Source organism: Ochotona princeps, chromosome 22 (assembly GCF_030435755.1).
Source record: "Ochotona princeps isolate mOchPri1 chromosome 22, mOchPri1.hap1, whole genome shotgun sequence".
NCBI classification, from domain to species: domain Eukaryota; kingdom Metazoa; phylum Chordata; class Mammalia; order Lagomorpha; family Ochotonidae; genus Ochotona; species Ochotona princeps.
Window position 1 is genome coordinate 21,998,481 of NC_080853.1, and position 22,354 is coordinate 22,020,834.

Sequence of the window (22,354 nt, forward strand, 5' to 3'; positions counted from 1 at the left end):
ATTAAGTCTTGAGTATTTTCCCCTTACAATTGCATAGTCCTTAGCTAAGGATAATAGCCAGGGTTTATTGGATGCTTACAGTGTTTCAGGTATCATACATGTATGACTTCATTTAATCCTCACAATGACTCTATGAGATCAGTACTTTTGATATCTACATTATATGGACAAGGAAACAAGTAGTGGGCCCAAGGTACATACAAGCTAAGATTCAACCCCAGACTTCAAGCCTCTCCTTTTCACCAATAAACCACACCCCACCCTAGCGCTCTTCAAACAATGAACATTTCTTCTTCTGAATCAGGCATCCATTCTGTTCTTCCCTGCACTGTTCTTTGGAGGTGTTTCTTCCCCCACCCCCAGCAGGCTTTTTTTTTTTTTTTTAGAATTATATACCTCTCTCCAGTCTAATAATTTTATCTATTCACAGAAAAACAGGGTATAAAGTGAAAAATATTGAGCACAAGAAGTCTTCGTTTATTCCAACTGGAGTGTGGAATTTGTTATAGCTCATACTGAATGAGAAAGGTAGAGATGTGATGAGGTGGCCAGAGGAAGGAGAAAGGAGAGTCATTTTCCATGAAGCCAATGGGCGGACGAAGCAAAGCTGAGTGCTAATGGGCTTCCTAGGGAACCTATGCTGGCAGGGGCCCTGGTGGAGCTCAAAACATGGTTGTGACATGGTCCACTCAGCTCAGGCAGCGGAAACCGGTTTGTACCCTGATCTAGTACCTGGCTTACTAGAGAGCTGCATTCATGTTTATGGAAGAAAACATGAAGAAAAAATCATCAAGTGACAGAGCCTATCAGAAAGAGCAGTAGTGATTGCGTCAATTGGCCCTGGGAACCAGCATTCTTTTTCCTCCAGTCCTTTGACCTTGCTTCCCAGAGTATTGCCCTTAAATTATTAGAGATAAATTATTAGCTGAAAAATAGTGAATCCTACTCATGTAAATTTCTTAGTTCAGTCTGCTTTTCCTGTTAAACCCAATTCAGATGAAATTGTTTTTGTCAATGTCTGTTAAAGCCAAGTGTGGTTTCCATTCCGTTTCTTTCTCCCCAGCATGCAAGTGCAACGGACATGCATCACTGTGTAACACCAACACGGGCAAGTGCTTCTGTACCACCAAGGGCGTCAAAGGGGACGAGTGCCAGCTGTGAGTAGCATGCTTCCTTCCCACCAGTGAGGACTGAGGGCTGAGGGCTGGGAAGCTGCCAGATGGCTACCCCGGGAGCTATCCTCTCCTCATACCTCGTTCCTGTGGGTGCTTAGGGATCCCCAAGTTGATTCGGTTGAAATTTCAGCCTTTCTGCTTAATGCAGGTCACCTTCCAACCCCAGAAGATTGTCAGGGTAGCAGTTTTTACTTTTGACACAGACATTTCCTGGATGGGTCATTTGGATTTGTTGCTTTGAGTTGAAGTTATTCAAGGCTTGACACAGCAGGAGATCGCACTCATACCCAAAAGATAATTGAGAGAGATGGTGTCCAGTAACGGTATTCATTTATTTAATGTTTTGTTAGACTAGTAGGAGAGATGGTTCTCTTGCCTTTAACATATCCCTCCTGTTCCAGCATTGTCCTTGGTGAAAGGTGTTCAGCATCTTCCAGGGGAGGGTTTGAGAATGCAGGTATCAGGCAGACTTGGGGCTCAGACCCAGCCATGCCTCCACTGAGCAAGATGCTCTTGAGGCAAATAGCTGAACTGTATTCACTTCACTTTCCCCACAGTCAGTATGAGGGGTAGCCATGCCTGAGGTGTCTTGGTGAGTTGAAACTTGAGGTATTAACTGGAAAACGTCATAAAACACTTGTAGCCAGTTTTATTCATTCTCTCAGGAGTAGACTTAAGAAGTGGTTCATATCAAAACATTAAACTGAGAGAAGCACGTATGGCATTGGTAAATGTTTTTTTTAAAGAACAATAGAAAAAAAAAACATCACCAGTGACTGAGTCATTGGTAGGAGTGTTCAGCAAAGAATAGGCTTGTAACATTTTATAGCTTTCATCAGCATACATGTTTACTAGTCTCATGCTGCCTTACATCTGATATGTGAAGAAAAGTCTAATCAAAGATAAAATTTTGGATCCAGGTCCTGTTACACAAAAATGTGATGGAGCAAAAGCAAACCTCTTACCATCAGTTAGGGCACGTCTTAAAGACATGCAGTGAGCTCTAGTGAGAGACCTTCCAGTCCTGTCTAGAAACTGTGGCTGGAAGTAGGGACCCTTGTCATCCTAGATGAAAGGACACAGTGTCCCCTCTCCCCTCACCTTTCTCTTCCTCTTCTAGTTCATGGCTGTTGGGCTTGCCTAGATGGTTTTGTGAAGTGGGAGACTGGATTTTGCTGATATATACAGATGAACATCTATGAGGAAATTCATGAATCTTTTTGAGTGGAGGTTGTTTTTTTTTTTTTTTTCCAGACTAGTTCAGGATTTTTTTGTTTGTTTTTTGTTTTTGCTTTTGTGTTTTTTGAAGTGATTTGTGATATTTAGTTTTCTCTCACTTCTATTTAAAGAATGGGGTCAGTTTATCCAGGGAGAATAGGAAGGAAGTAAGAAATGAATATTTGAAAAGTGAATTTTTAACTGCATTTTTAGAAGAATGTGTAATCCACACAAGAGCAAAAGTATATTTTTGGTTAACAGGGTCTAGATTTCTTGCATTTGGTTTTATGTTGTGTGCCTTGGCAGATGTTGTCAGTTGTAACTTGGTGATATGAACTGCCAGGCAATTAGCATTTGAGAATCCTTATAAACTCTCGTTAGGCCCTCTGATATGAATAATAGTGAAATATGTAATTATGACTGAGAAAGTGTTTGTAGTTTATATTAAAATATCTGCTTGATTTTAAAATGAACATAGATTCTGCTTTAAATAGAAAATAATCTTTATTTCTTCCCTGTAGGTGTGAGGTAGAAAACCGATACCAGGGAAACCCTCTTAAGGGAACGTGTTACTGTAAGTGTCTTGGCAATTCTTACTTCTAAAAGCACAGTGGTTGAGTATGACTTCATTGTTTTCATTAATGTGATTTGAAAATGGCTAAGTGATATCAGAATCTATAGGAACCACTCACAGAAATGTCCCAGACTTGGTGTGCTTATCTTCTGTGACAGCCACTACATTCATGAACACTGTTGTAAGCTGTGTTTTAGTTGCAGTCCTGGTTTGTGTTAGTGTGTCCATAGCAGAGGGCAGGATAAATCACAGAAGTATGTGCCGCTGGCTGTTCTTGTTTGAATTCTCTTGAAATCTTACCTTTTTTTGCCGTTACTTGGTTGGGGTTCGTCATATTTTCTATTTCAGGATATAAAAGGAAAGTAGAATTTTTGAAAATTTGTTATTTTATTATTCTCTCTGCAACTGATTTGTGCTATCTCTTTAAAAATGTATATATAAAGTAAAATACAAAATTATTATAACAAGGTGGCTAGGTCATTATGGGTATACATCTGTCTCCTGTAGGAGAAGCCATATGGTAGGCCAGATTGTGGAGCTAGAGAAGAGGAGTTAATGTTATTAATAATGTAGTGTAATTATGTGTCACTTGTATTGGATTAGATGGCATCCTCACAATTCAAGTCTACCTAGAACCTATGAGTATGACTTTATGGGTAAAAACTTCTGGAGGAAAACTTCTTGTTAGGTAGCTAAAAAGAGTTCTCAAATGTGATACCAAAAGCACAATTCTAAGTGAAAAGTTTATTGATGAGATTTTATCAAAATTTAAAACCTATATTTTGAAAATGAAATTTGGAGCCAGTGTTTGAGGCAGCAGGTTATGCCACCCTTGTGTAATGGCAGCATCCTGTATGAGCATTGGTTTGAGTCACAGCTGCTCCACTTCCAATCCAGCTCACTGCTAATGGGACTGGGAAGAAGCAACCTGTGGCCCAAATTTTTGAGCCCCTGCCACCCATATAGGAGACCTAAATGGAATTCCAGCCTCCTGACGTTGGCCTGTCCCAGTTGTGACCAGTTGCTGCCATTTGGAGAGAGAATCAATAAATGGAAAAACTTTCTATGTCCCTTTCCCCTGTAACTTTGCCTTTGAAATAACTAAAATAATATTTAAAAATGAAAAATTAAATGAAAGATTATAAAAGCAAAACCCACAGAATAGACAAAAGAATTATGCATCATATTTGATCAATAATTTATATATAGAATTTATAAAGAACTCTTCATTAAAAAAATTTCAAGTAAGAACTGGCAAAGATTTGAATATGTATTTAAACAAAGAAGAGGTATGAATGGCCAGTAAACACATTAAAAAATATTTAGCATCATGAGTTATTAGGGATTAGCACATCAAAACTATAGTAATATGGAGCCCTGGAAATGACTAGGATGAAAAGGTAACACCAGAACTTTATAGAAGATAGCTGTAATCTCATGTCCATTTATCCATTCAGTCTTTTCCAATTTGTCTTTTTACACACACACACACACACACACACACACACACACACAGAGTTGGCCTTACCAGACATGTGGTTGGGCAAGGGTAGAGGTTTATTAAAACAAAAAGGGCTCTTCAACCTCTTCAGGTAATTATGGATATTAACCTTTGATATACCAAAATTATTCAGCTGGACATTTGTTACAGGTTATTTGAAATGTAGAAGCAGAAAGTACATCAGTGAATATTAGTAATTGAGCCTATTAAATTCTGTTTATCTCATCTAACAAAAAGACACCGCCATGTTTTAGAAAGGGTTCTGAAAACCTGGAACCTTTATTGCATTGCTCATGAAGTGTGAGATGCTGTTACCCTTTGGAAAACCATTTGCGGTTTCTTAGATGGTTAAAAATAAACTTCGCAACTCCTCATTTCTGTCCCAGCAACCCTGGCGACAACCATTCTGTTTTCTGTTTTTTTTTTTTTTTTTTTTTTAAAGATTTATTCAGTTTATTACAAAGTCAGATATACAGAGAGGAGGAGAGACAGGAAGATCTTCCGTCCGATGATTCACTCCCCAAGTGAGCCGCAACGGGCCGGTGCTGCGCCAATCCAGAGCCGGGAACCAGGAACCTCTTCCGGGTCTCCCACGCGGGTGCAGGGTCCCAAAGCATTTGGGCCGTCCTCGACTGCTTTCCCAGGCCACAAGCAGGGAGCTGGATGGGAAGTGGAGCTGCCGGGATTAGAACCGGTGCCCATATGGGATCCCGGGGTGTTCAAGGCGAGGACTTTAGCCGCTAGGCCACGCCGCTGGGCCCCTGTTTTCTGTTTCTATGAATTTGACTAACCTAGGAGCTTTATCTATGTGGAATCACATAATCATTGTATTCTTGTAACTAGTTTTTAATTTTTTGAAGAACCCATCATGCTACTTTCTGTAGCAGTGGGACCATTTTACATTGCCACAAACAGATTTCCTTATCCTCACCAGTACTTATCATTTTCTCTGGGCTTTTTTATAACCATTCTGATGGATGTGAAATGTTATTTCATTGTGGCTTTAATTTGCATATCCCTGATAATAATTGGCCTATGTACATAATTCTTATAGAAAAGTCTGTTAAAATTCTTTGTTCGTTTTTTATTGAAGTATTGTTGTTATTGTTGAATTGTGCAATATGCTTTTTAAAGTTAAATTGTACCAGCTTTGGCCAGTAAGCTCTCTGGAAAGCTCTGTTCTTTTGCCACATCACGTTAGTCTTTAGGTACTTTCTTCTCTGAAATAAAATAACCAAGGAATACATTCCTTGCCTCAGACCTGATACCAGACATTTTCCAGTGGAGTCCTGGTTTCTGTTACATCATTAATTTACATCTGTGTCCTTAAACAAAACCTAGCATTTGATAGATGTTTGGTCAATAATTGTGAGGGAAGTTGGAGCCTAAAATCTCAGCTAGAGTCATAATCTACAGAGGGTATAGTGGGTTAACCCAAATCAAACCTGATTGGCTTTGACGGAATGCTTACAGGTGGTGCTTCCTTGTTGAGTTTATAAGGTTAGTGGTCTGTATGTCTAGAAACTTGTGTATTTTGTTTGGTTTTCTTTTTAAAATACACATTTCTTTCACTCTGTAGATACTCTTCTTATTGACTATCAGTTCACATTTAGCCTGTCCCAGGAAGATGACCGCTATTACACAGCCATCAATTTTGTGGCTACTCCTGATGAGGTAAGCTTTTTTCAAGTTTTTCTGTTTGTTTTCAATGTGTACATATCTTTTTCTTGATCATTATGGCTGGAAGCCATGCCTTGGCAGAGGTCTCCAGAGGAACGAGTCCAAGATGATCTTCAGAGGTGCAGGAAAACATTGTTAGAGTGGATATGTCTTTTCCATCTACCAGGGGAAAATAGTATTAAAAATAAGACTGACCAGGATCTGACACTGTTTACACACATATGTGGTTTACCTGCCAGCCCTTCACAGCCCTGTGTGGAGAAGGAGAGGAGATTGTAAGTGAAGCTCCACCTTCAGATGGCAAATGACAAAACCCAGATTTAAAATGTTACAGAAACTGAACAGAGGCTTAGAGCATTTGCTGAGAAACTGCTGACTAATATTACTGTGGGGAGGCAGAAGAGATGACACTACAGTTCCTAGAATGATTCTTGGCCTCGTTAGAAAGTAAAACAGCAAAGAGTTAATTGGATCCATCATGAAGTTGGCCAGAATCCATTTAAATTGTTACAAGCACTGTCTAAAATTGTTCCAAACACTTTAATCTTCTAACTAGGTGGTGGTTTAACCCACTGTACCACAGTACCAGCCCCCGAAATCTCGATCTTCTAACCTGTTTTAAGATCTTTTAAAGTGACGAATCTGCACATGGTTAAATCCTTTTGTTAAATATAAAATACAGCATCTGGTTAGTTTGCAGAAATAATTACTTGATCTCATGGAAGAGATTTACTAGTTAAATTTCAGTGAAAATTTAAACTCAGTGTTGTTAATTACCTACCATAGTATTCTTTTATTTGGCTCAGTGGTTTTGTCAGAGCTATCTTCTCCAGCTGCTAAAACCAAGAAACAGATTCAGGAGCATGGAGCTTGCTTTGGGTCTCCCACACCAGTGCAGGGGCCCCAGTGCTTGGGCAACCCTGCACTGCTTTCCCAGGCCCACTAGCAGGGAGCTGGATGGGAAGTGAGACTGGAACTCATGTGGGATGCCGTTGCTGCAGGCAGCAGCTTTACAGTGCAGTCCTCCTTTATATGCATTTTTTTTAACAATTTCTGGTTTGGGAGAAATTTGCACTGAATTCAGGTAATCCATAAATTCAGAAGTGCATGAGTTTAAATTATAAAGAAATATAAACTGGGACACTGACTCAAGGTTTTTCTGAGAAAAGTGAACTCTAAAGATTATGAAATAGCTATCCAGAGGACCCTTATGAACCTGATTTATCTAACATGAGTCTGAGGATGAATATCATAATAATAAAACGAGCAGGGCCCGCCGTGACAGCTCAAGGGCTACATCTTTACCTAGCAATTGCCAAGATCCCATATGTCGCCAATTCATGTCCTGGCTGTGCCACTTCCCATCCATCTCTCTGCTTGTGGCTTGGGAGGGAGGAAGAAATTCCTGGCTGTTCGCTTTGAATTGGTTTGGCTCTGGTTGTTGTGTTCACTTGCGGATGAACTAGTGGATGGAAGATCTTCCTCTCAGTCTCTTCTTCTATATGTACATCTGCCTTCTCTCTGTAAATCTGCCAATTAATATTTTTAAAATGTCAGTTTAGTATTTTTTTTGTTATAATAAAATTCACTTCCTAAAGTGGTTGCAATGGCCTAAGCTGAGCTGATCCGAAGCCAGGAGCCAGGAGCTTCTTTCAGGTGTCCCACAAGGGTGCAGGGTCCCAAGGCTTTGGGCCATCCTCTACAGCTCTCTCAGACCATAGGAGAGAGGTGGATGGGAAGTGGAGCATCCAGGACATAAACTGGCATCTGTATGGAATCCTTGGGTTTGCAAGGTGAGGATTTAGCTACTGAATCGTTGTGCTGGGCCATTTTCGGGGCAAGTGTATGTCCAGAAGGAGTTCATAGCCAGTGGCTTATACTGGCACTGACCAAGCCATTGTAGTTATTTGGGAAGAGAACCAGCAGGTGAAATCTCTCTGTCTCTCAGTGTCACTCCACCTTTCAAATAAAACATTATTTAAAAGAAATGGTGTTTCTTTCATGGAGTTAGACATAGGAAAGAAAAGGAAATTTTGTTTAGTGAGTATATTGCATAAATTATAGAATATTTTTGGTTATAAAATGCCTCAAGACTTTTAGAACATTTTAAATTTAGCTATTCTTTTACCTCTTAAAATCTAGAAATAGCTCATTTCCATATTTTCCTTTCATCAGCAAAACAGGGATTTGGACATGTTCATCAATGCCTCTAAAAACTTCAACCTCAACATCACCTGGGCTGCCAGCTTCTCAGGTAAATATTCCCCTAGGGAACACCTCCCAGGTGGAGGTGGTGGGCGAGAAATTTTATGTAAGAGTAGGGAAAGGGGGCTCTGGTGAGAGACAGATGGGCTGGAAACCCACCTTTACCATTGAACCTGCTGTGAGACCTTGAACAAGTGTCTAATACCCTCTCAAGAATTAGTCTTCCAGAAAGTGATAACGTAGTATACATTAGATTAGGTTATATCTACCAAGGCTCTCCAGCATCTGGCTCAGATTGTGGTCACTGCTTCTCCTCTGCCATCATCCTTCACATCTGTGTTTCAGGAGAAAAAAATCCAAATGATTGTAGTTTCAAGAGAGGAGAACATTTTAAATAAATAGATTTTATAGATAAAGCGAAAAATATCTTGGAAATAAGATAAAGCCCCCAAAGCACATAATTTTCTGTCTTGTTTTTCTTGCTGTGATTCTCTAAATATACATTGGGCAGAAAATCTGAATGAAGGTTAATGCAGGTAACCATTGCATAACTTGGTTACTGGATGGACAGACCTGGATTTCCATCCTGCCCCTTAGCTTACCTGCATCACATGTGCTGCTGAGCCAAGATGCATGTGCTTTCTGAATCAGTTTACTCATGTGTGAAGTGAGGTAGGAAAGCAGCTCTTTCAGTAGAGTGCTGGGTGCATTAAGTGAGATAAAAAAAGGAGTACACAAAGCAATACTTGAGGCATGGTAAATTGTCACTAAATGTTAACCATGTATCATCATCATTTTTACTGCTACAGTAGGTTTGTTTTTGTCAGAGCACAAACCACTACCTTTGCATGCTGCTTTGTTTATCATAGCTTAAAGATTGTGCAGCATTTGAAATATGTTCAGGAATTTGCAGTGAAGAGAGACTTTTAAGAGAAAATCTGAATTGTGAGAGCAGCTGTCTGGAAAAAGGCAGCATCTTTGACCCCAGGAGAGATGTGCAGTGACTGTCTCAATGAAGACTTGTCATGGAGCAGCTCAGACGAGGGCCAAAGTCCATTTCATGATCTTTATTGAAACTGGAGTTCCCAGCTGCAGGAGAGTGAAACAGTGTAGGACTGTCTGGGAGTAGGAAGGAGTTATTCCAGATTGGGCAGCTTGAAGAATCCCTTCCATCTTGCTACCAGTGGGTTTGAGGCCACTGTTGGTTAGGAAATGAGGGGTGAGTTGTTGTCCCTTGTGTGGGAGTCTAGAGCATTGCCAACCATTATAAAGGGGAATGCAGAGGAATTCAAGTATTACAGATAAATTGCCACTGTTGTTAATGGGATTCCTGTAGTATCTAGTTTCACAGCCATGTAGGATATTTTAGAGCAAAGTGAAGTTGTAGATGTTCCTGATAAAACATTCGTATCAAGGGCACAGGCTTGTCTTATCAACCAGCCCAACTTCAGGTTCCAACTCCACCTCTTGCTGGCCACATGACATGAGGTGGATTACGTAGTCTCCCTGCGCCTCAAGTATCCTTGCCTATAAATGAGGTCAGTTAGGGGGTTGCTGAGTTCTTAAAGGCTGCTCCTAGGACGTAATGGCTTGCTCAGTAAATGTTAATTATTTCATTCTTTCCTTCCTAACAGCTGGAACCCAGGCTGGAGAAGAGATGCCTGTTGTTTCAAAAACCAACATTAAGGAGTACAAAGATAGCTTCTCAAATGAGAAGTTTGATTTTCGCAACCACCCAAATATCACTTTTTTTGTTTATGTCAGTAATTTCACCTGGCCCATCAAAATTCAGGTAGGAAATGTTTTATTAGTTTCATTCCTGCACAGATGGTGGAATCTCTTTAGAGAAGTCTTTATTCACTAAATCAGAGCTTGTAGCTAATGAGATGTGTAATGCTGCTTTGCCTTTGTAATGTTGAGTAGCAAGGAAGAGCTGAGTATATGAATACTGTAAAGAAGGAACTACTTCTGAAGGAAGTTGTGACTTTTTTTGAAAGCACGTTGGCATATAGCAAATTTGGTGACTGAAAGGTTTGGTTTCTGGCTCCTGTATAAATTATGGAGCATCTCTGCTTCTCAGGTTCTCTGTATGTGAACTGGAAGGCTGCTGCTTATGCGATTCATGTTCTCTGATGCAGCCTGCATTCTTGTCAGCATTCCCCTGTCCTCCACTCTCAAGGGAAACTCACAGCCCCATTTGAAGGTTTTATACTCCTGTCCTCTGGGAGGGCATTGGCTCAACACTTCCTACTTCTCATCTCCTAAATTTGTGTGGGGGTCAGGAATAGGTGACTGTGGTGGCCATGAAAGTGGTGATGGGACTGGGCTGTTGGCGTATGTTGACTTGCAGAAGCACAATCAACTTCCAAAGCAAGTCAGCCCTGACCGCTTAGAGTGGGATTGGAACTTAATTCTGGTGGTTTTGTCTTCATCTTTTGGACTAGGACTAAATGCCTATTGGTCCTTTTCTTTCTGGAATGTGGAGGATGGAAACTATTGGAATGTTTCACACCACTGTCTCCTTTTCCAATCTAGAGGGCCTGTGATTTTATCCTTCTAGTTTGTCCCCTCGGCTGCTGCACATTCCCTTCTTCACTCAGCATATCTAGAAACTGCCCTGTGGAACCCAACTCTTCATGACGAATCACACCTGCCTTCATGGTCCTTTCTTTTCCTGATTCTCTGACCAGACATTTTAGAGAAGGCCCCTTCTTAAACTCTAGGATTGTCTGAGATTCAGATCTTGTCTACTTTTGTATGGGTTCCTTGGTAATTCCATTCACTTCTAATACTTTGGCCAACCCAGTGAGGGCCTGAAAAATTATTTGCATTCTTGGGATAAAGCCAGCCTAGGCCTAATGTGCTGTTTCCTAGCTTTATAGATTGTTGGATTTGGCTTGCTGACAGCTGGACTAGAATTTTGATATCCATTTCATGAACAAAAATGTCTAACAGTTTTCCTCTCTGTCCTTGGTGTGGTTTTAATATCAAGATTTAATTAACCTTTACTGATCATAATTTGAGAAGGTTTCTGTTTCTCATATTCTGAAAGACTGTAAGATTGGAATAAGAGTACTTAAAATCATCGATTCTAATATTTTATTTTAGGAGGTTTTTTTTTTTTTAGTTGCCAACTCAGCTTCATTAGTAGTTACAGGGTTTTGGATTATCTCTTTCTATTTGGGTCACTTTGAATAATTTTTTCTAGGTATGTATATAATTAATGTACAAAGAATTTGTTATATTAACATATGGACTCTCAGAATTCAATAGTAAATAAAATAGAAGACCCTCACAAAAGAGGATGTAAATATATATGGCAAATAACTAGATGGAGAAATGTTCAGCTCCAATAGCCGTTAGATAAGTACAAATTAAAACTGCACAGCATTCAAAATGACTGAAGCCAAGAACAGTTAAAACGCCAAAGCCATGTGGGACAAAACCAGACCTCTTGTACATGGCTGCTAGTGTGGTGAAGTGGTTCAGCCACTTGAAAAATAGTTCAGAAATTTGTTATAAAATTAAATTTTATCTTGCTCTGTAACCCAGCAGTTGCATTCCAGATTATTTATCCCAGAGAAATGAAAACTCATGTTCACACAGAAACGTGCACACCAGTGTGTCTAGCATCTGGGAACCAGGTACCAGAATTTAGCAGCTTTATTTACAGTAGGCCACACTTGGAACAACCCAAACTTTCCTCAGCGGATGAATGGTTAAATAAGCTGTGCTGCACATCCACTGTGGAAAAACATGGCAATAAAGAGAAATGGATTATTGGTATACTGCTTTAATAAATCGCAAGGAAATTTTGCTGACTGAAAGAAGTCTTACAAATCTACATTGTATGATTCTATTTATATACTATTTGCTGTACATTCATGTGTTGCTTAACAATAGGGATGCATTCTGAGAAACACGGGGGTAATTTGTCATTGTGTGAACATCACAGAGAGTCCTGACAATGAACCTATACAGTAGGCCAAGGCCTCTTGTGACAGCCTAGAGACAGAACACATCAGATGTCTGCAGCTACTGCCTGAATGTATGCTGTTTTACAGTAAATTTTTTTATAAGTAGGAATTACCTCTGAAATAGCAGTAAAAATACATAAATACATAAATCAGTAACATAGTCCTTTATTATCAAGCAGTGTATACTGTACCTGATTGTGTGTCTGTACCTTGACTCAGCTGGTAATGTAGTTGACACCAGCATGAGCATGAATTGCACTGCAGTGGACAGCTGTGACATCACTAGGTGTCAGGCATTTTTATCTCCATTTTAATTGCATGGGACCACCATCATCTGTGTGGTTTGCCATCGACTGAAATGTCATGGGTCTTTATGTATATGAATATACACACACACACACACCCTGAAGCTTCAGATGTTTGTGACTTGTTTTTTTTTAAGAAATTTATTTCATTTTTGATGATGTTTACACAGTTGAGAAGATGTACGTCCAAGTGGATCACTGATCAGGGTGGCATGGGCCAAGGAATGGGGGAAATTGGATGAGACAATTGTTTCCAATCTTTTTTTTTTTCCTCCTGTTCCTGGGGGGAGAGTGAGGAGAGGGCCACTTCCAGCAGGCTAACCACACCTGTACCTGAGGATGAGGGATGGCCACTCAAGTGGCGTGAGTTCTGAGGGTACTGCTGAAATGATTGTGATAGTTCTGAGATGCTGGTGATTTTATTGCTCCAAGGTTGAGGAACTCCTTCCATGGTCCATTGGCTGACATAGAGTCTCCATTCTTCTCTGATACTTGGTGTCAAAGCTTGGCTGGGAGAGTTGTCTAACTTGTTCTGCCCTCCATCCTATCCATAGTATTAGATGTCCTCTGTAGGCCTCCATGATCTGTCATATTCCCCCAGGTGCATCTGGGCATGCTATCAGCTGCACAGGCTTCAGCAACCAAGGAGGTCCGTTTTGACACATGTATCCCACAGTCAGACCACAGATGCTGTGATTTTCCTTGTGGTTGAAGTTTTAAGGCCAGCGATCCAGTTGCGGGAGTCCCCAAAGAAACCTCACCTGAGGTTGCTCCAGACCTGACTCCTATGTGTGCCAGCTCATTTCTGTCCCCAGCCCCATCTCATAGACAAACCAACGGATGCTGTGGCCCAGCCAAACTCTGCCCACCACACAATCTAAACACACACCAGTGGGAACTTCAGCCTAGTCGGAGCGATCCCCAATAGCCCCCACCAGGCCTGCCCCCAACCCTGGTTCCTGCACATGCTCTTGTGTGCAACAGACTGATCCAGTCTGTCTTACTGACATCCTGTTTGGCTTTCACATATACCAGTGGGTGCTGCAGCCTAGCTCTGTCTGACCAACCTCATTATCCAGCCCACACTTATGCCGGCTGATGCTACCACCTCTCCAATCAGGTCTGTCCCAAGCCCTGGTTCTCATGCTCACTGGTGGGAGCTGCTGCCCATTAACGATGCCCACAGTTTCCCTACTAGGTCTTCTCCCAGTTCTGGAACTTGGACTTTCCAGGCAGTACTGCAGTCCAGCCCAACAGGATTTGCCCCCAGTCCCAGCACTCACTTGCCAGCTAATGTTGTGGCAAAACCTGACCAGGCTGCACTTACTCTGGTTCATGTGTGCATCAGTGGATATGGTCATTTAGCCCAGCCTAGATCTCCCTCTAACCCAGCTTGAATGCAGGCCAACAGGTTTTGTAGTCCTGACCAGTCTGGTCTGCTCCCATCCCAGCTTTCACATTCATCAGCAGGAGCCATGGCCCAGCAGGAGAGCCCCCACAGTGCAGCCCCCTTCCTGGGCTCGCCACCCCTTCTTTAGGTCTTACGTGTACTGGTGGGTGCTGCAGCCCAGTCTGGCTTGGCCCACCTCACTTCAGCATTCACCAAAGGGTATTGCAACCTAACTTGGCCTGGCCTGCGTGAAGTTCCAGCTCATGTTGGCATGTGCAGCAGTGTAGCACAGCCCAGTCAGTCCCCAGTCCCAGCCCCAATGTATACTGGCTGGTGGTGTGACCCAACCCACCCTGTCTCACACCCTGTCCTAGTTCTCACATATGCCAGTGGGTATTATGAACTGGCCTAGCCTGGCCTATCCCTGAATCTGACCCACGTGTATGCTATAACCTGGCCTGGTCTGGGCTGCTTCCCAGCCTCAGTTCTTGTGCTCATCAGCAGGGATAGCACCTGACAAAAGGAGCTCCCTAATCTCTGCTGTGTGGCTACCTCCAGTTGTAGATCTCACACACACCAGTGGGTGCTTACTGCCCACTTTCTGGGCACTTACTGGGCCCACTTTCTATTGTGGCATTCACTGGCAGGTACAGAATCCTTGCCTGACTGGTCCACACCCATTCTGGCTCTAACCATTGGATGCTACAGCCCAGCCCTGCCTGCCTCAGTCCCACTGCCAGACCCAGATCTCACCCATGCTAGCTGGTGTTACTCCTTTACTCGACGTAGTCTGTACTCAAGTCTCAGCCTTCGTGTGTACTGGTGAATGTTGCAGCCTTGCCCATTCCACACCCAATTCCTGGGTGCGCCTGTGGGTACTGCAACCTGGACCAACCTGGCCTGTTCCCAAACTCAGTTCCCATGAGTGTTGGTGAGTTCCATGGTGATGATTAGCTTGGCCTGACACCACCACCCCCAGCTCTTGAGAAAACCAGTGGGTAATGCAGTCCTTCAGGGGTGAGTCCACACATCTCCGAGTCTGCCCTCAGACCTGGTTCTCTTGTGTTCTGGTTAGCGTCGTGGCCCAGCCTAACGTAACCCAGCCCCTGTTCTGACACTCACTGGTGGGTACTGTGGGCCAGTCCTGCCTGGCTGGCCCTCAGTCCTAGCTTTCATGTGCAGTAGTGGGCAATAACAACTAGTCCAGCTTAGGTTTCCCACATGGGTGGGTGCATTGCTCTGTCTCAGAAAGGTCTTCCAGTTTTCCTCCTCCAGACCACCTGGTTTCATCCCCCTTGTTTACCTGCAAGTGCAGTAGCCTGGTTGGTGGAAGTCCCCCAGAAGTCATAAGTCATTCCTCACCCATACCATTCTTCCTCTGCGGTCCTCCCTCTAACACATCCCAACACATCCCAACACATCCCAACACTCACTTCCATGAGCAATCCATAGCCCCCTTGCCCACGTGCACACAGGTCCCTGAGCCTGGTCTTCCAGTGGTGTGGTGGGGCCCTGCTCACCTGCCTAAGTTCCATGCACACTCACGCACAGGTCCCCAGATTCTCTGCTGGTGTATTGGTTTTTTTCCCCTTCACGTATCCTTAAAAAAAAAAAATAGCTAACTATGCTGGCACACTGTAATTAACACAAAATTTGGCATTAATCGTGTGCGGAATGCCCACCAGCTACTCGCTGCTTTTCTCCCAGCAGTGTAACACTTGCCTAGGTACAAGGTATCCTAGGCCATTGCCTCCAGCTGGGCAGTCTCTAACTTCTCATTCTGTTCTGTCGACCATGTTTTAAAAAGACTTACCTGGTTAGGGCAGGCCCACCTATAGCAGTGAAGAGGAGTACACAGGGTGTGCATAGTACAAGGTGGGAATCTCCAGAGAATTTTCCCTACTCTCAGTAGGCTACAGGCAGTGGTGGCACTTGTCTTTCTGACGTCAGGGCAGTTGAGCACTAGGCTGCACTAAGCACAATTTCAACTTGGGTAGCAGCCTCTAACACAGTGAGTTATAGTTATTATTTGTTAGATATTTTGTATGTAAAATACTTGATTTAGGTTCTAGTAAGTAAAAACTACTGGCTTATTTAAATTGAGATTATTTTTATCCTGGTATACCCCATCATAATCTAAATCTAATTGAATATATAAAACTTTTTTGCTTATAGCTGAAAAGTTCACTAGTAAGTTGACTAATATTTCTGAAGTTCTCGGTGAAAAACTTGACTTTCACTGCCGCTGTTTTTTCCTCTGGAAGGAGGGCCTTGTGCATATAAGTAGGCTTTTGTGCTGGAGATAGCCCGGGTCTGGCCACGGGAGCTCTAGTTTTTTTCCTCCCAGTGCCCTGTTGCTCCACCCCCTGAAAGTCGCTGCAATGCCTTTAGCGCTTTCTTTCTAGAGGGAGCTCTTCCCCATGCTTCTTTTTTAAAAAGTAGTAATTTTAACTTTAAGAATCAAAACTGTGTTGATTTTCTGCGGGTGTTTTTGGTACTCTTTGCCTGGTCTGGATCACTTGAATAAGATCCGCTCATGAAAGCTGCAGACAGGAGCACTTGTGAAAATAAATGATGGCATGCTCACCATTTAGTTTGCCAAGCTTTCCTTGAAAAAGCAGGTAAGTTTTATTAAAAATGCGTCTTTCTGCTCTTTGGTACAAATCACTGCAGTATTGACAGACAGTGCCACTAGGCCTGTAGCATCGACGTGTGCCCACAGTCGACACTGGCGCTCTGCATTGGGGCAGTGTCGGGCTGAGTGCTGTGTGGACTGAGCTGGCATCTTGCTGGGCAGATACATCATGTTCTCTGCAAACGGAGCCTCGCAGGTCTTTATTGCTCTCTTTTTCTGGAGCCTTGGCTTCCTAGCTGTGATGTGGCTGTTACACACATAGGTGCTCACAACTATACAAGCTGAGTAAGCATTTAAGGAAGGGAGTAGGGAAAGATCTAACTAGTGCACTAAAGGCCACTCAGTTAAATTTCACTGTAGCTTTCAATGCAGGCAAAGACTTTTTGCCTTTGATTCTCGTTAGTAAAGTGAGGAAATCTGATTGTCTACTCGGCAACTCGTGTACACGTGGTGTTGTGAAATGGGACTGCTAAGCTCCAGCTCCTGCTCTTTAAACCTATCTCCAAATACTTTTTTATGACTGGGGACGGATCAAAACTATAATTGCAAGCTGAAGGAATTAGAAGCTTTTTTAGAAACATCCACATTGAAAAGACCTGTATGTGTGGGTAGTGGGTATGTTGGGGCATTTACTCCTGTTTTCTGGCTAGTTGTTCTGTAAGTGGGTACCTACCTACAATCCCTTGCTTTCTGAAAACTGACTTTCTGAAAGCTTGTTCTCCCTTCCCCTCTGGGGACCCCCTGGCTTCAGCCATGCCTGAAGTTTGAGGGGGTATGTATTCAGGATTGAGACTGGGCTAGCAGATGTGTGAGTGGGAAGGTTGAGCCAGGACCTAGGGGTAACAACTTGTTACTAAAGTTGTGATTCTACTGTAGAACCAATAGTGAAGCCCTCTCCATCCTGGCTGTTTGATCTGTTTTATGTAAAAGGCCAGTGTTCACTGGTGAAGGCAACACAGAATTTTTATTGAGAACTGGGTGTTCATTTAGATTTTAGAGTTATGTTTGAGTCCTACCAAGATTGCTGAGCTGAGCAAGGAATGTGTGAAGTTTTTGTTCATTGGGATATGCTTTTCTCTTAATGACAGCTTTATTGAGATATAATTCACATGCCATACAGTTCACCCATTTAAAGTGCACAAATGAGTGGTTTTTTAATATATTCAGGATTCTGCAGCCATCACCACAACCAATTTTAGAACATTTTCATCAGCTCTAGAAGAAGCCTGTTAGCAGTCACTGCCCATGCCTGCCATGCCTGCTCCTGGCAGCCACCAGTCTGTCCCTCCCCACTCCCCGTATCTGTGGACTTGCCGATTATGGACATTTGGCATTGATCTTTTACTTATAATGCTTTCACGGTTCAACTCCTGGCACCTGGGTTCGGATCGACTTAGCTTGTGCTGTTACAGCTGCTTCAGGAGTGAACCAGTGGATGGAAGATCTTTGTCTCTTCCTCACTGTGTAAATCTGACTTCCCCATAAAAATAAATAAATCTTTAAAAAAAAAAAAAAAAGATCCTTTGTCTACTATTTCACTCCCCAACTGGCCATAATGACCAGAGCTGAACTGATCTGAAGCCAGAAGTCTGTTCCAGGTCTCCCATGTGGGTATAGGATCCCAAGGTTTTGGGCCATCTTCTATAGATAGCTTTCCCAGGCCACAAGCAGGGAGCTGGATGGGAAGTGGAGCAGCCAGGACATGAACCGGCACCCCTATGGGATCCTGGCATATGCAAGGTGAAGGTTTAGCCACTGGGCCATCGTGCTAGGCCCCAAAATTTGGAGTTTAAGGTCCCCCCTTTTTAATCCTATTTATACTTAGAAATACAAAGTGACACAGATTTCATATATTGAAGAAAAAATCACAGTATAGTTTTCCTCACAAATTGATCCCTCTTTCATGTCAGTGATACCTTAAATTTGAAGAAATACGTATGGGATTATTTTTATTTTCTTGGTATAAAGACCTACTTATAGAATAAAGTGTCAACTGATACCATGGCTCACTGATGATATTCAGTGGGCCAAAACTCAGAGACAGGATACTACCCCGGGGTTGGCCACTCAGTAAGCGAGCAAAGTAGCTAAAAGCAGGCTTCCTTAAGTGGGGAAAAAAAGGTCTTTGAGATACTGGTCTGTCCTCCAGCTTAACTGTTGAAGTGAGAAGGCTGAGCCCATGGCGCTTTGGGTGACCTGCGTAACCACCTCCGTGTTTTTTCTGTCACAGATCGCCTTCTCCCAGCACAGCAATTTTATGGACCTGGTACAGTTCTTCGTGACTTTCTTCAGGTAACTTTGTTTATTACAAACTATGTCTGTTTTTTCAACTCAGGTACTTGATCCCATCAAACGTCAGCTCGTAAGCAACAGATCAGACTTTACTAACTTTTCTGTGTGTTCCTGCAAAAGTTGCATGTCACTTACACTATGTCTAATTCATTCTGATTTGAGAAAAATGTTTGGTTTGTGTGTTCTCTGGCTTTTGAGGGGTTGAGAGTGATAACTTGTAGTATATACTAAATTGTAGGTAATTAGGATTGTCAAATGAGGAGAATTTTGGACTAAAATAGCATTTAATTAATAATGGTTACTGACCTGAACCACAAATATGCTTCCTCTTGTTCAAGAGCTTATTCTGAGGGCTGGCACTGTAGCAAAGTAGTTTGAACTGCTGCCATATGGGTGCTGGTTCAAGTCCTACCTGCTCCACTTCGAATCCAGCTCCCTGCTGGTGCACCTGGGAAAGCAGCTGAGGATGGCCCAATTCCTTGGCACCTGTACCCACATAGGAGACCCAGGTGAGGCTCCTGGCTCCTGGCTCCGTCCTGACCTCTACCCAGCTAATGTGGCCGTTTGAGGAGGGAGCCAGCAAATGAAAGCTTTCTCTCTCTTTCACCTTACCCTTCTCTCTCTCTTATCCTGCCTTTTAGATAAAAATAATTAAATAAATATTTTTGAAAAAGAGAGACAAGTAAGGGTGTGTATTTGGCATGGTGGTTAAGATGATGCTAGGGACACCCACATTCCATACTGGGGTGCCTGAGTTGGTGCCCCAGCCCCAGCTTTGCTCCCATATCCAGCTTCCTGCCAGGTTGCACCTAGGAGACACTAGGTGTTGGCTCAAGTGCTTGGGCTCCTGCCACCCATATGGGAGACCCAGCTGGGGCTCCTGGCTCTTCATCCTGGCACATCCCTAATTGTTGTAGGCGTTTAGAGATTGAACAAGCCAGCGAAAAATCTCATCTCTCCCACTTTGCACTTAAGTAAATAAATAAATATTTTAAAAATTAACAAAAAGACAAGTGCTTTAAGAGAAAATAGCAATAGGCTGCCTCACAGCTTCCCACTTTAACTTCCTGCCATTTTAAACTGCATTTGCTGGTTTTTACTTCTCTATTTTCACGAACCCTTGACTTTAGAGTTCAGTTGTCCTTTCGTGTCCTGCCATAGAAGATGAGGATCCACTGAATTGCCCTGATTCCTCAACAGCTGCCCCCACTCCACAATGCATACAGAGTCCCCTTCCTCCTGCTCACAGGCTCAGTTAAAGTAAAGGTCCTCCCCCATCACAGCTGACTGCAACTGTGATTATCCCTCCCCATTATTTGGATAGAGGAAACACTCCTGGCTTATCCTAACTAGGGCCTTTGAGTTTTCTGTGTACCCACCCATGATTTATTCCTGTCCTGTGACAGAACTGACACACCTTTCTCCAGATGGCTTTAGTCTCTCTCGGAGATTTCCACCCCAGGAACCTCCTGCCTCAAGTGTCCTTGTCTTCGATGCCTGCCACACAGCTTTCATCATGGGAATATCATTTTAGTCCTTCCTCTTGTTGAAGTCTGTTTCCCAGGTCCCTTGTCTCCACCTTCCTGTGTCTTCTGGCTTTCACTCAAGCACACTATCTGGGAGACACCTTTTATGAACTTCCCTGACTGAAATCTCTGTCAGAGATTGTGTCCTCACACAGTGATGAAAAGCTTGAAAAAGATTCTAAACTGGAAATAGTTTTCCCTTATAAATCAGAAGGCATTGTGCTGTTAATATTGAGGTTAATGCTGTTAGAATTATAAGGGAAAGCAGGGGAAGATGTCCACGGGATTGGGTTCTACACCCATGTGGGAGACCCAGAAGTTGTTCCTGGTTCCTGGCCAGTCCTGGTTATTGCAGCCATTTGGGGGAGATCACCAATAGATGGTAGATTTTCTGTTTCTCTTCTTTCAAATAAATAATAAATCTGAAGAAAGGAAGGAAGGAAGGAAGGGACTTCACTCATCCAGCATGTTATAATGCTTTTTCTCCTGGTGTCAGCACTGGGTGCCTTGAGGTGCCATTCAGGAAGTTGACTGAAATGCCTGCTAAGGTAGAGCCTGCAAGCAGTGCCCAGTGTAAGCCGGGAGCTGTTTGCATGCCGCTCTCTGCGGAAATGCTCTGTAGTGACTCCTTTCACGAGTTCACATGTATAAATGGTGGGTTTTACTTTATCTATAGCACTTAACTAAGAGGTTTGCTCAACTTGTTCTGCCTTTTAACCTTTCTCTGTTCTCACAGAAGCTTTCAACCAATTAGTGCCTATTTTACTTGCAGATGAGAGTGTTTGCAGTACTTAATATTTTCAAGAAAGTTGTTGGCCTAAGTTTGCATCTTTATGATTTGTGTTTTTTAAAAATATGTAAAAGCTTCAGAAAAATATTGTAAAATATGCATTAGTCATACACATAAGCTTCTATTTTCCTTTGTTTTACCTGTTCTTATGAAAAGCTGATTGTTACTTTAATAATTAACTTTTCTCATTGTTTTAGAGTTGACCAGTAAATGTTTGTTAATTTGAGTAATGATTATGCTTGTTAGTTGTTAACATTTTCTTAGGATGAATTTTCTTACTTGGGATAAGCCCCGTTGGCCCTTCTGATGAAGACCCAGAAGGGAGACTGTGGCTTCTCTGGATGCCTGGTCAGAATCGTGTGGCCCCAAGGGGGCGCAGGACGCTCAGGTCACCCAAGGCTCCTCACATCTCACTTCCTGTGAACCAGGACAGGACGTTGTTGTGAGGAAGCATCAGGAAGGAATGGGCAGCTGGTTGGGAAACTGGGCTGGGCGTTGCTTTGCTGCCTGGCCTGAGGTGTGGACGATGGTGGGGCCGACTCTGGGATTTGGGATGCTAACTCAGTGCTCTGCTTCCTTACAGTTGTTTCCTCTCTCTGCTCCTGGTGGCTGCTGTGGTTTGGAAAATCAAACAGAGTTGCTGGGCTTCCAGACGCAGAGAGGTAAGCCACCTGGGTACAACGAGAGACTCTCTGTCAGAGCTTTTTTCGTCTTTTTCTTATACACAACAAGTCTGTTTTAGCTACTTAAACAGACACTGCCACGATAAGAAGGCTTCTCTTTCTGCAGTCTCAGGTTCTACTGGATGTGGTCAGAAGACTAAGATGTGTGCTCTCTAGACTAGAATGAATTCTGCCCCACATTGTCTTACCTTTCTCCAAGGACATGGCAGTGATGACTTCTTGAGGACAATTTTGCCATCTTCCTCCAGTCTTGGAGTCCTGACTCAGGGGGAGCTCTGAGGGCTTGTTATCATGGCCGTGGGCACCATTTCACTTGGCATGACCTTCACAAGAGCTTTCATATAAGAATGAGAGTGAAGTCAGCCATTTAAGCAGCTCCAATATTTCCATTACTCAACAGTAC

General features: G+C 42.8%; 1 protein-coding gene across 1 annotated transcript in view; it reads left to right on the top strand.

Moving 5' to 3' along the window:
- The window catches only part of ATRN (attractin), a 106,825-nt gene that overhangs the window by 73,816 nt on the left and 10,655 nt on the right, over positions 1-22,354 (top strand). The window contains exons 20-26 of the mRNA XM_004585654.2: positions 1,064-1,157; positions 2,915-2,967; positions 6,048-6,142; positions 8,324-8,402; positions 9,988-10,145; positions 18,891-18,952; positions 21,852-21,930. Of these exons, the coding sequence (XP_004585711.2) occupies positions 1,064-1,157; positions 2,915-2,967; positions 6,048-6,142; positions 8,324-8,402; positions 9,988-10,145; positions 18,891-18,952; positions 21,852-21,930 (620 nt within the window). The remainder of the gene's footprint in view (positions 1-1,063; positions 1,158-2,914; positions 2,968-6,047; positions 6,143-8,323; positions 8,403-9,987; positions 10,146-18,890; positions 18,953-21,851; positions 21,931-22,354) is intronic.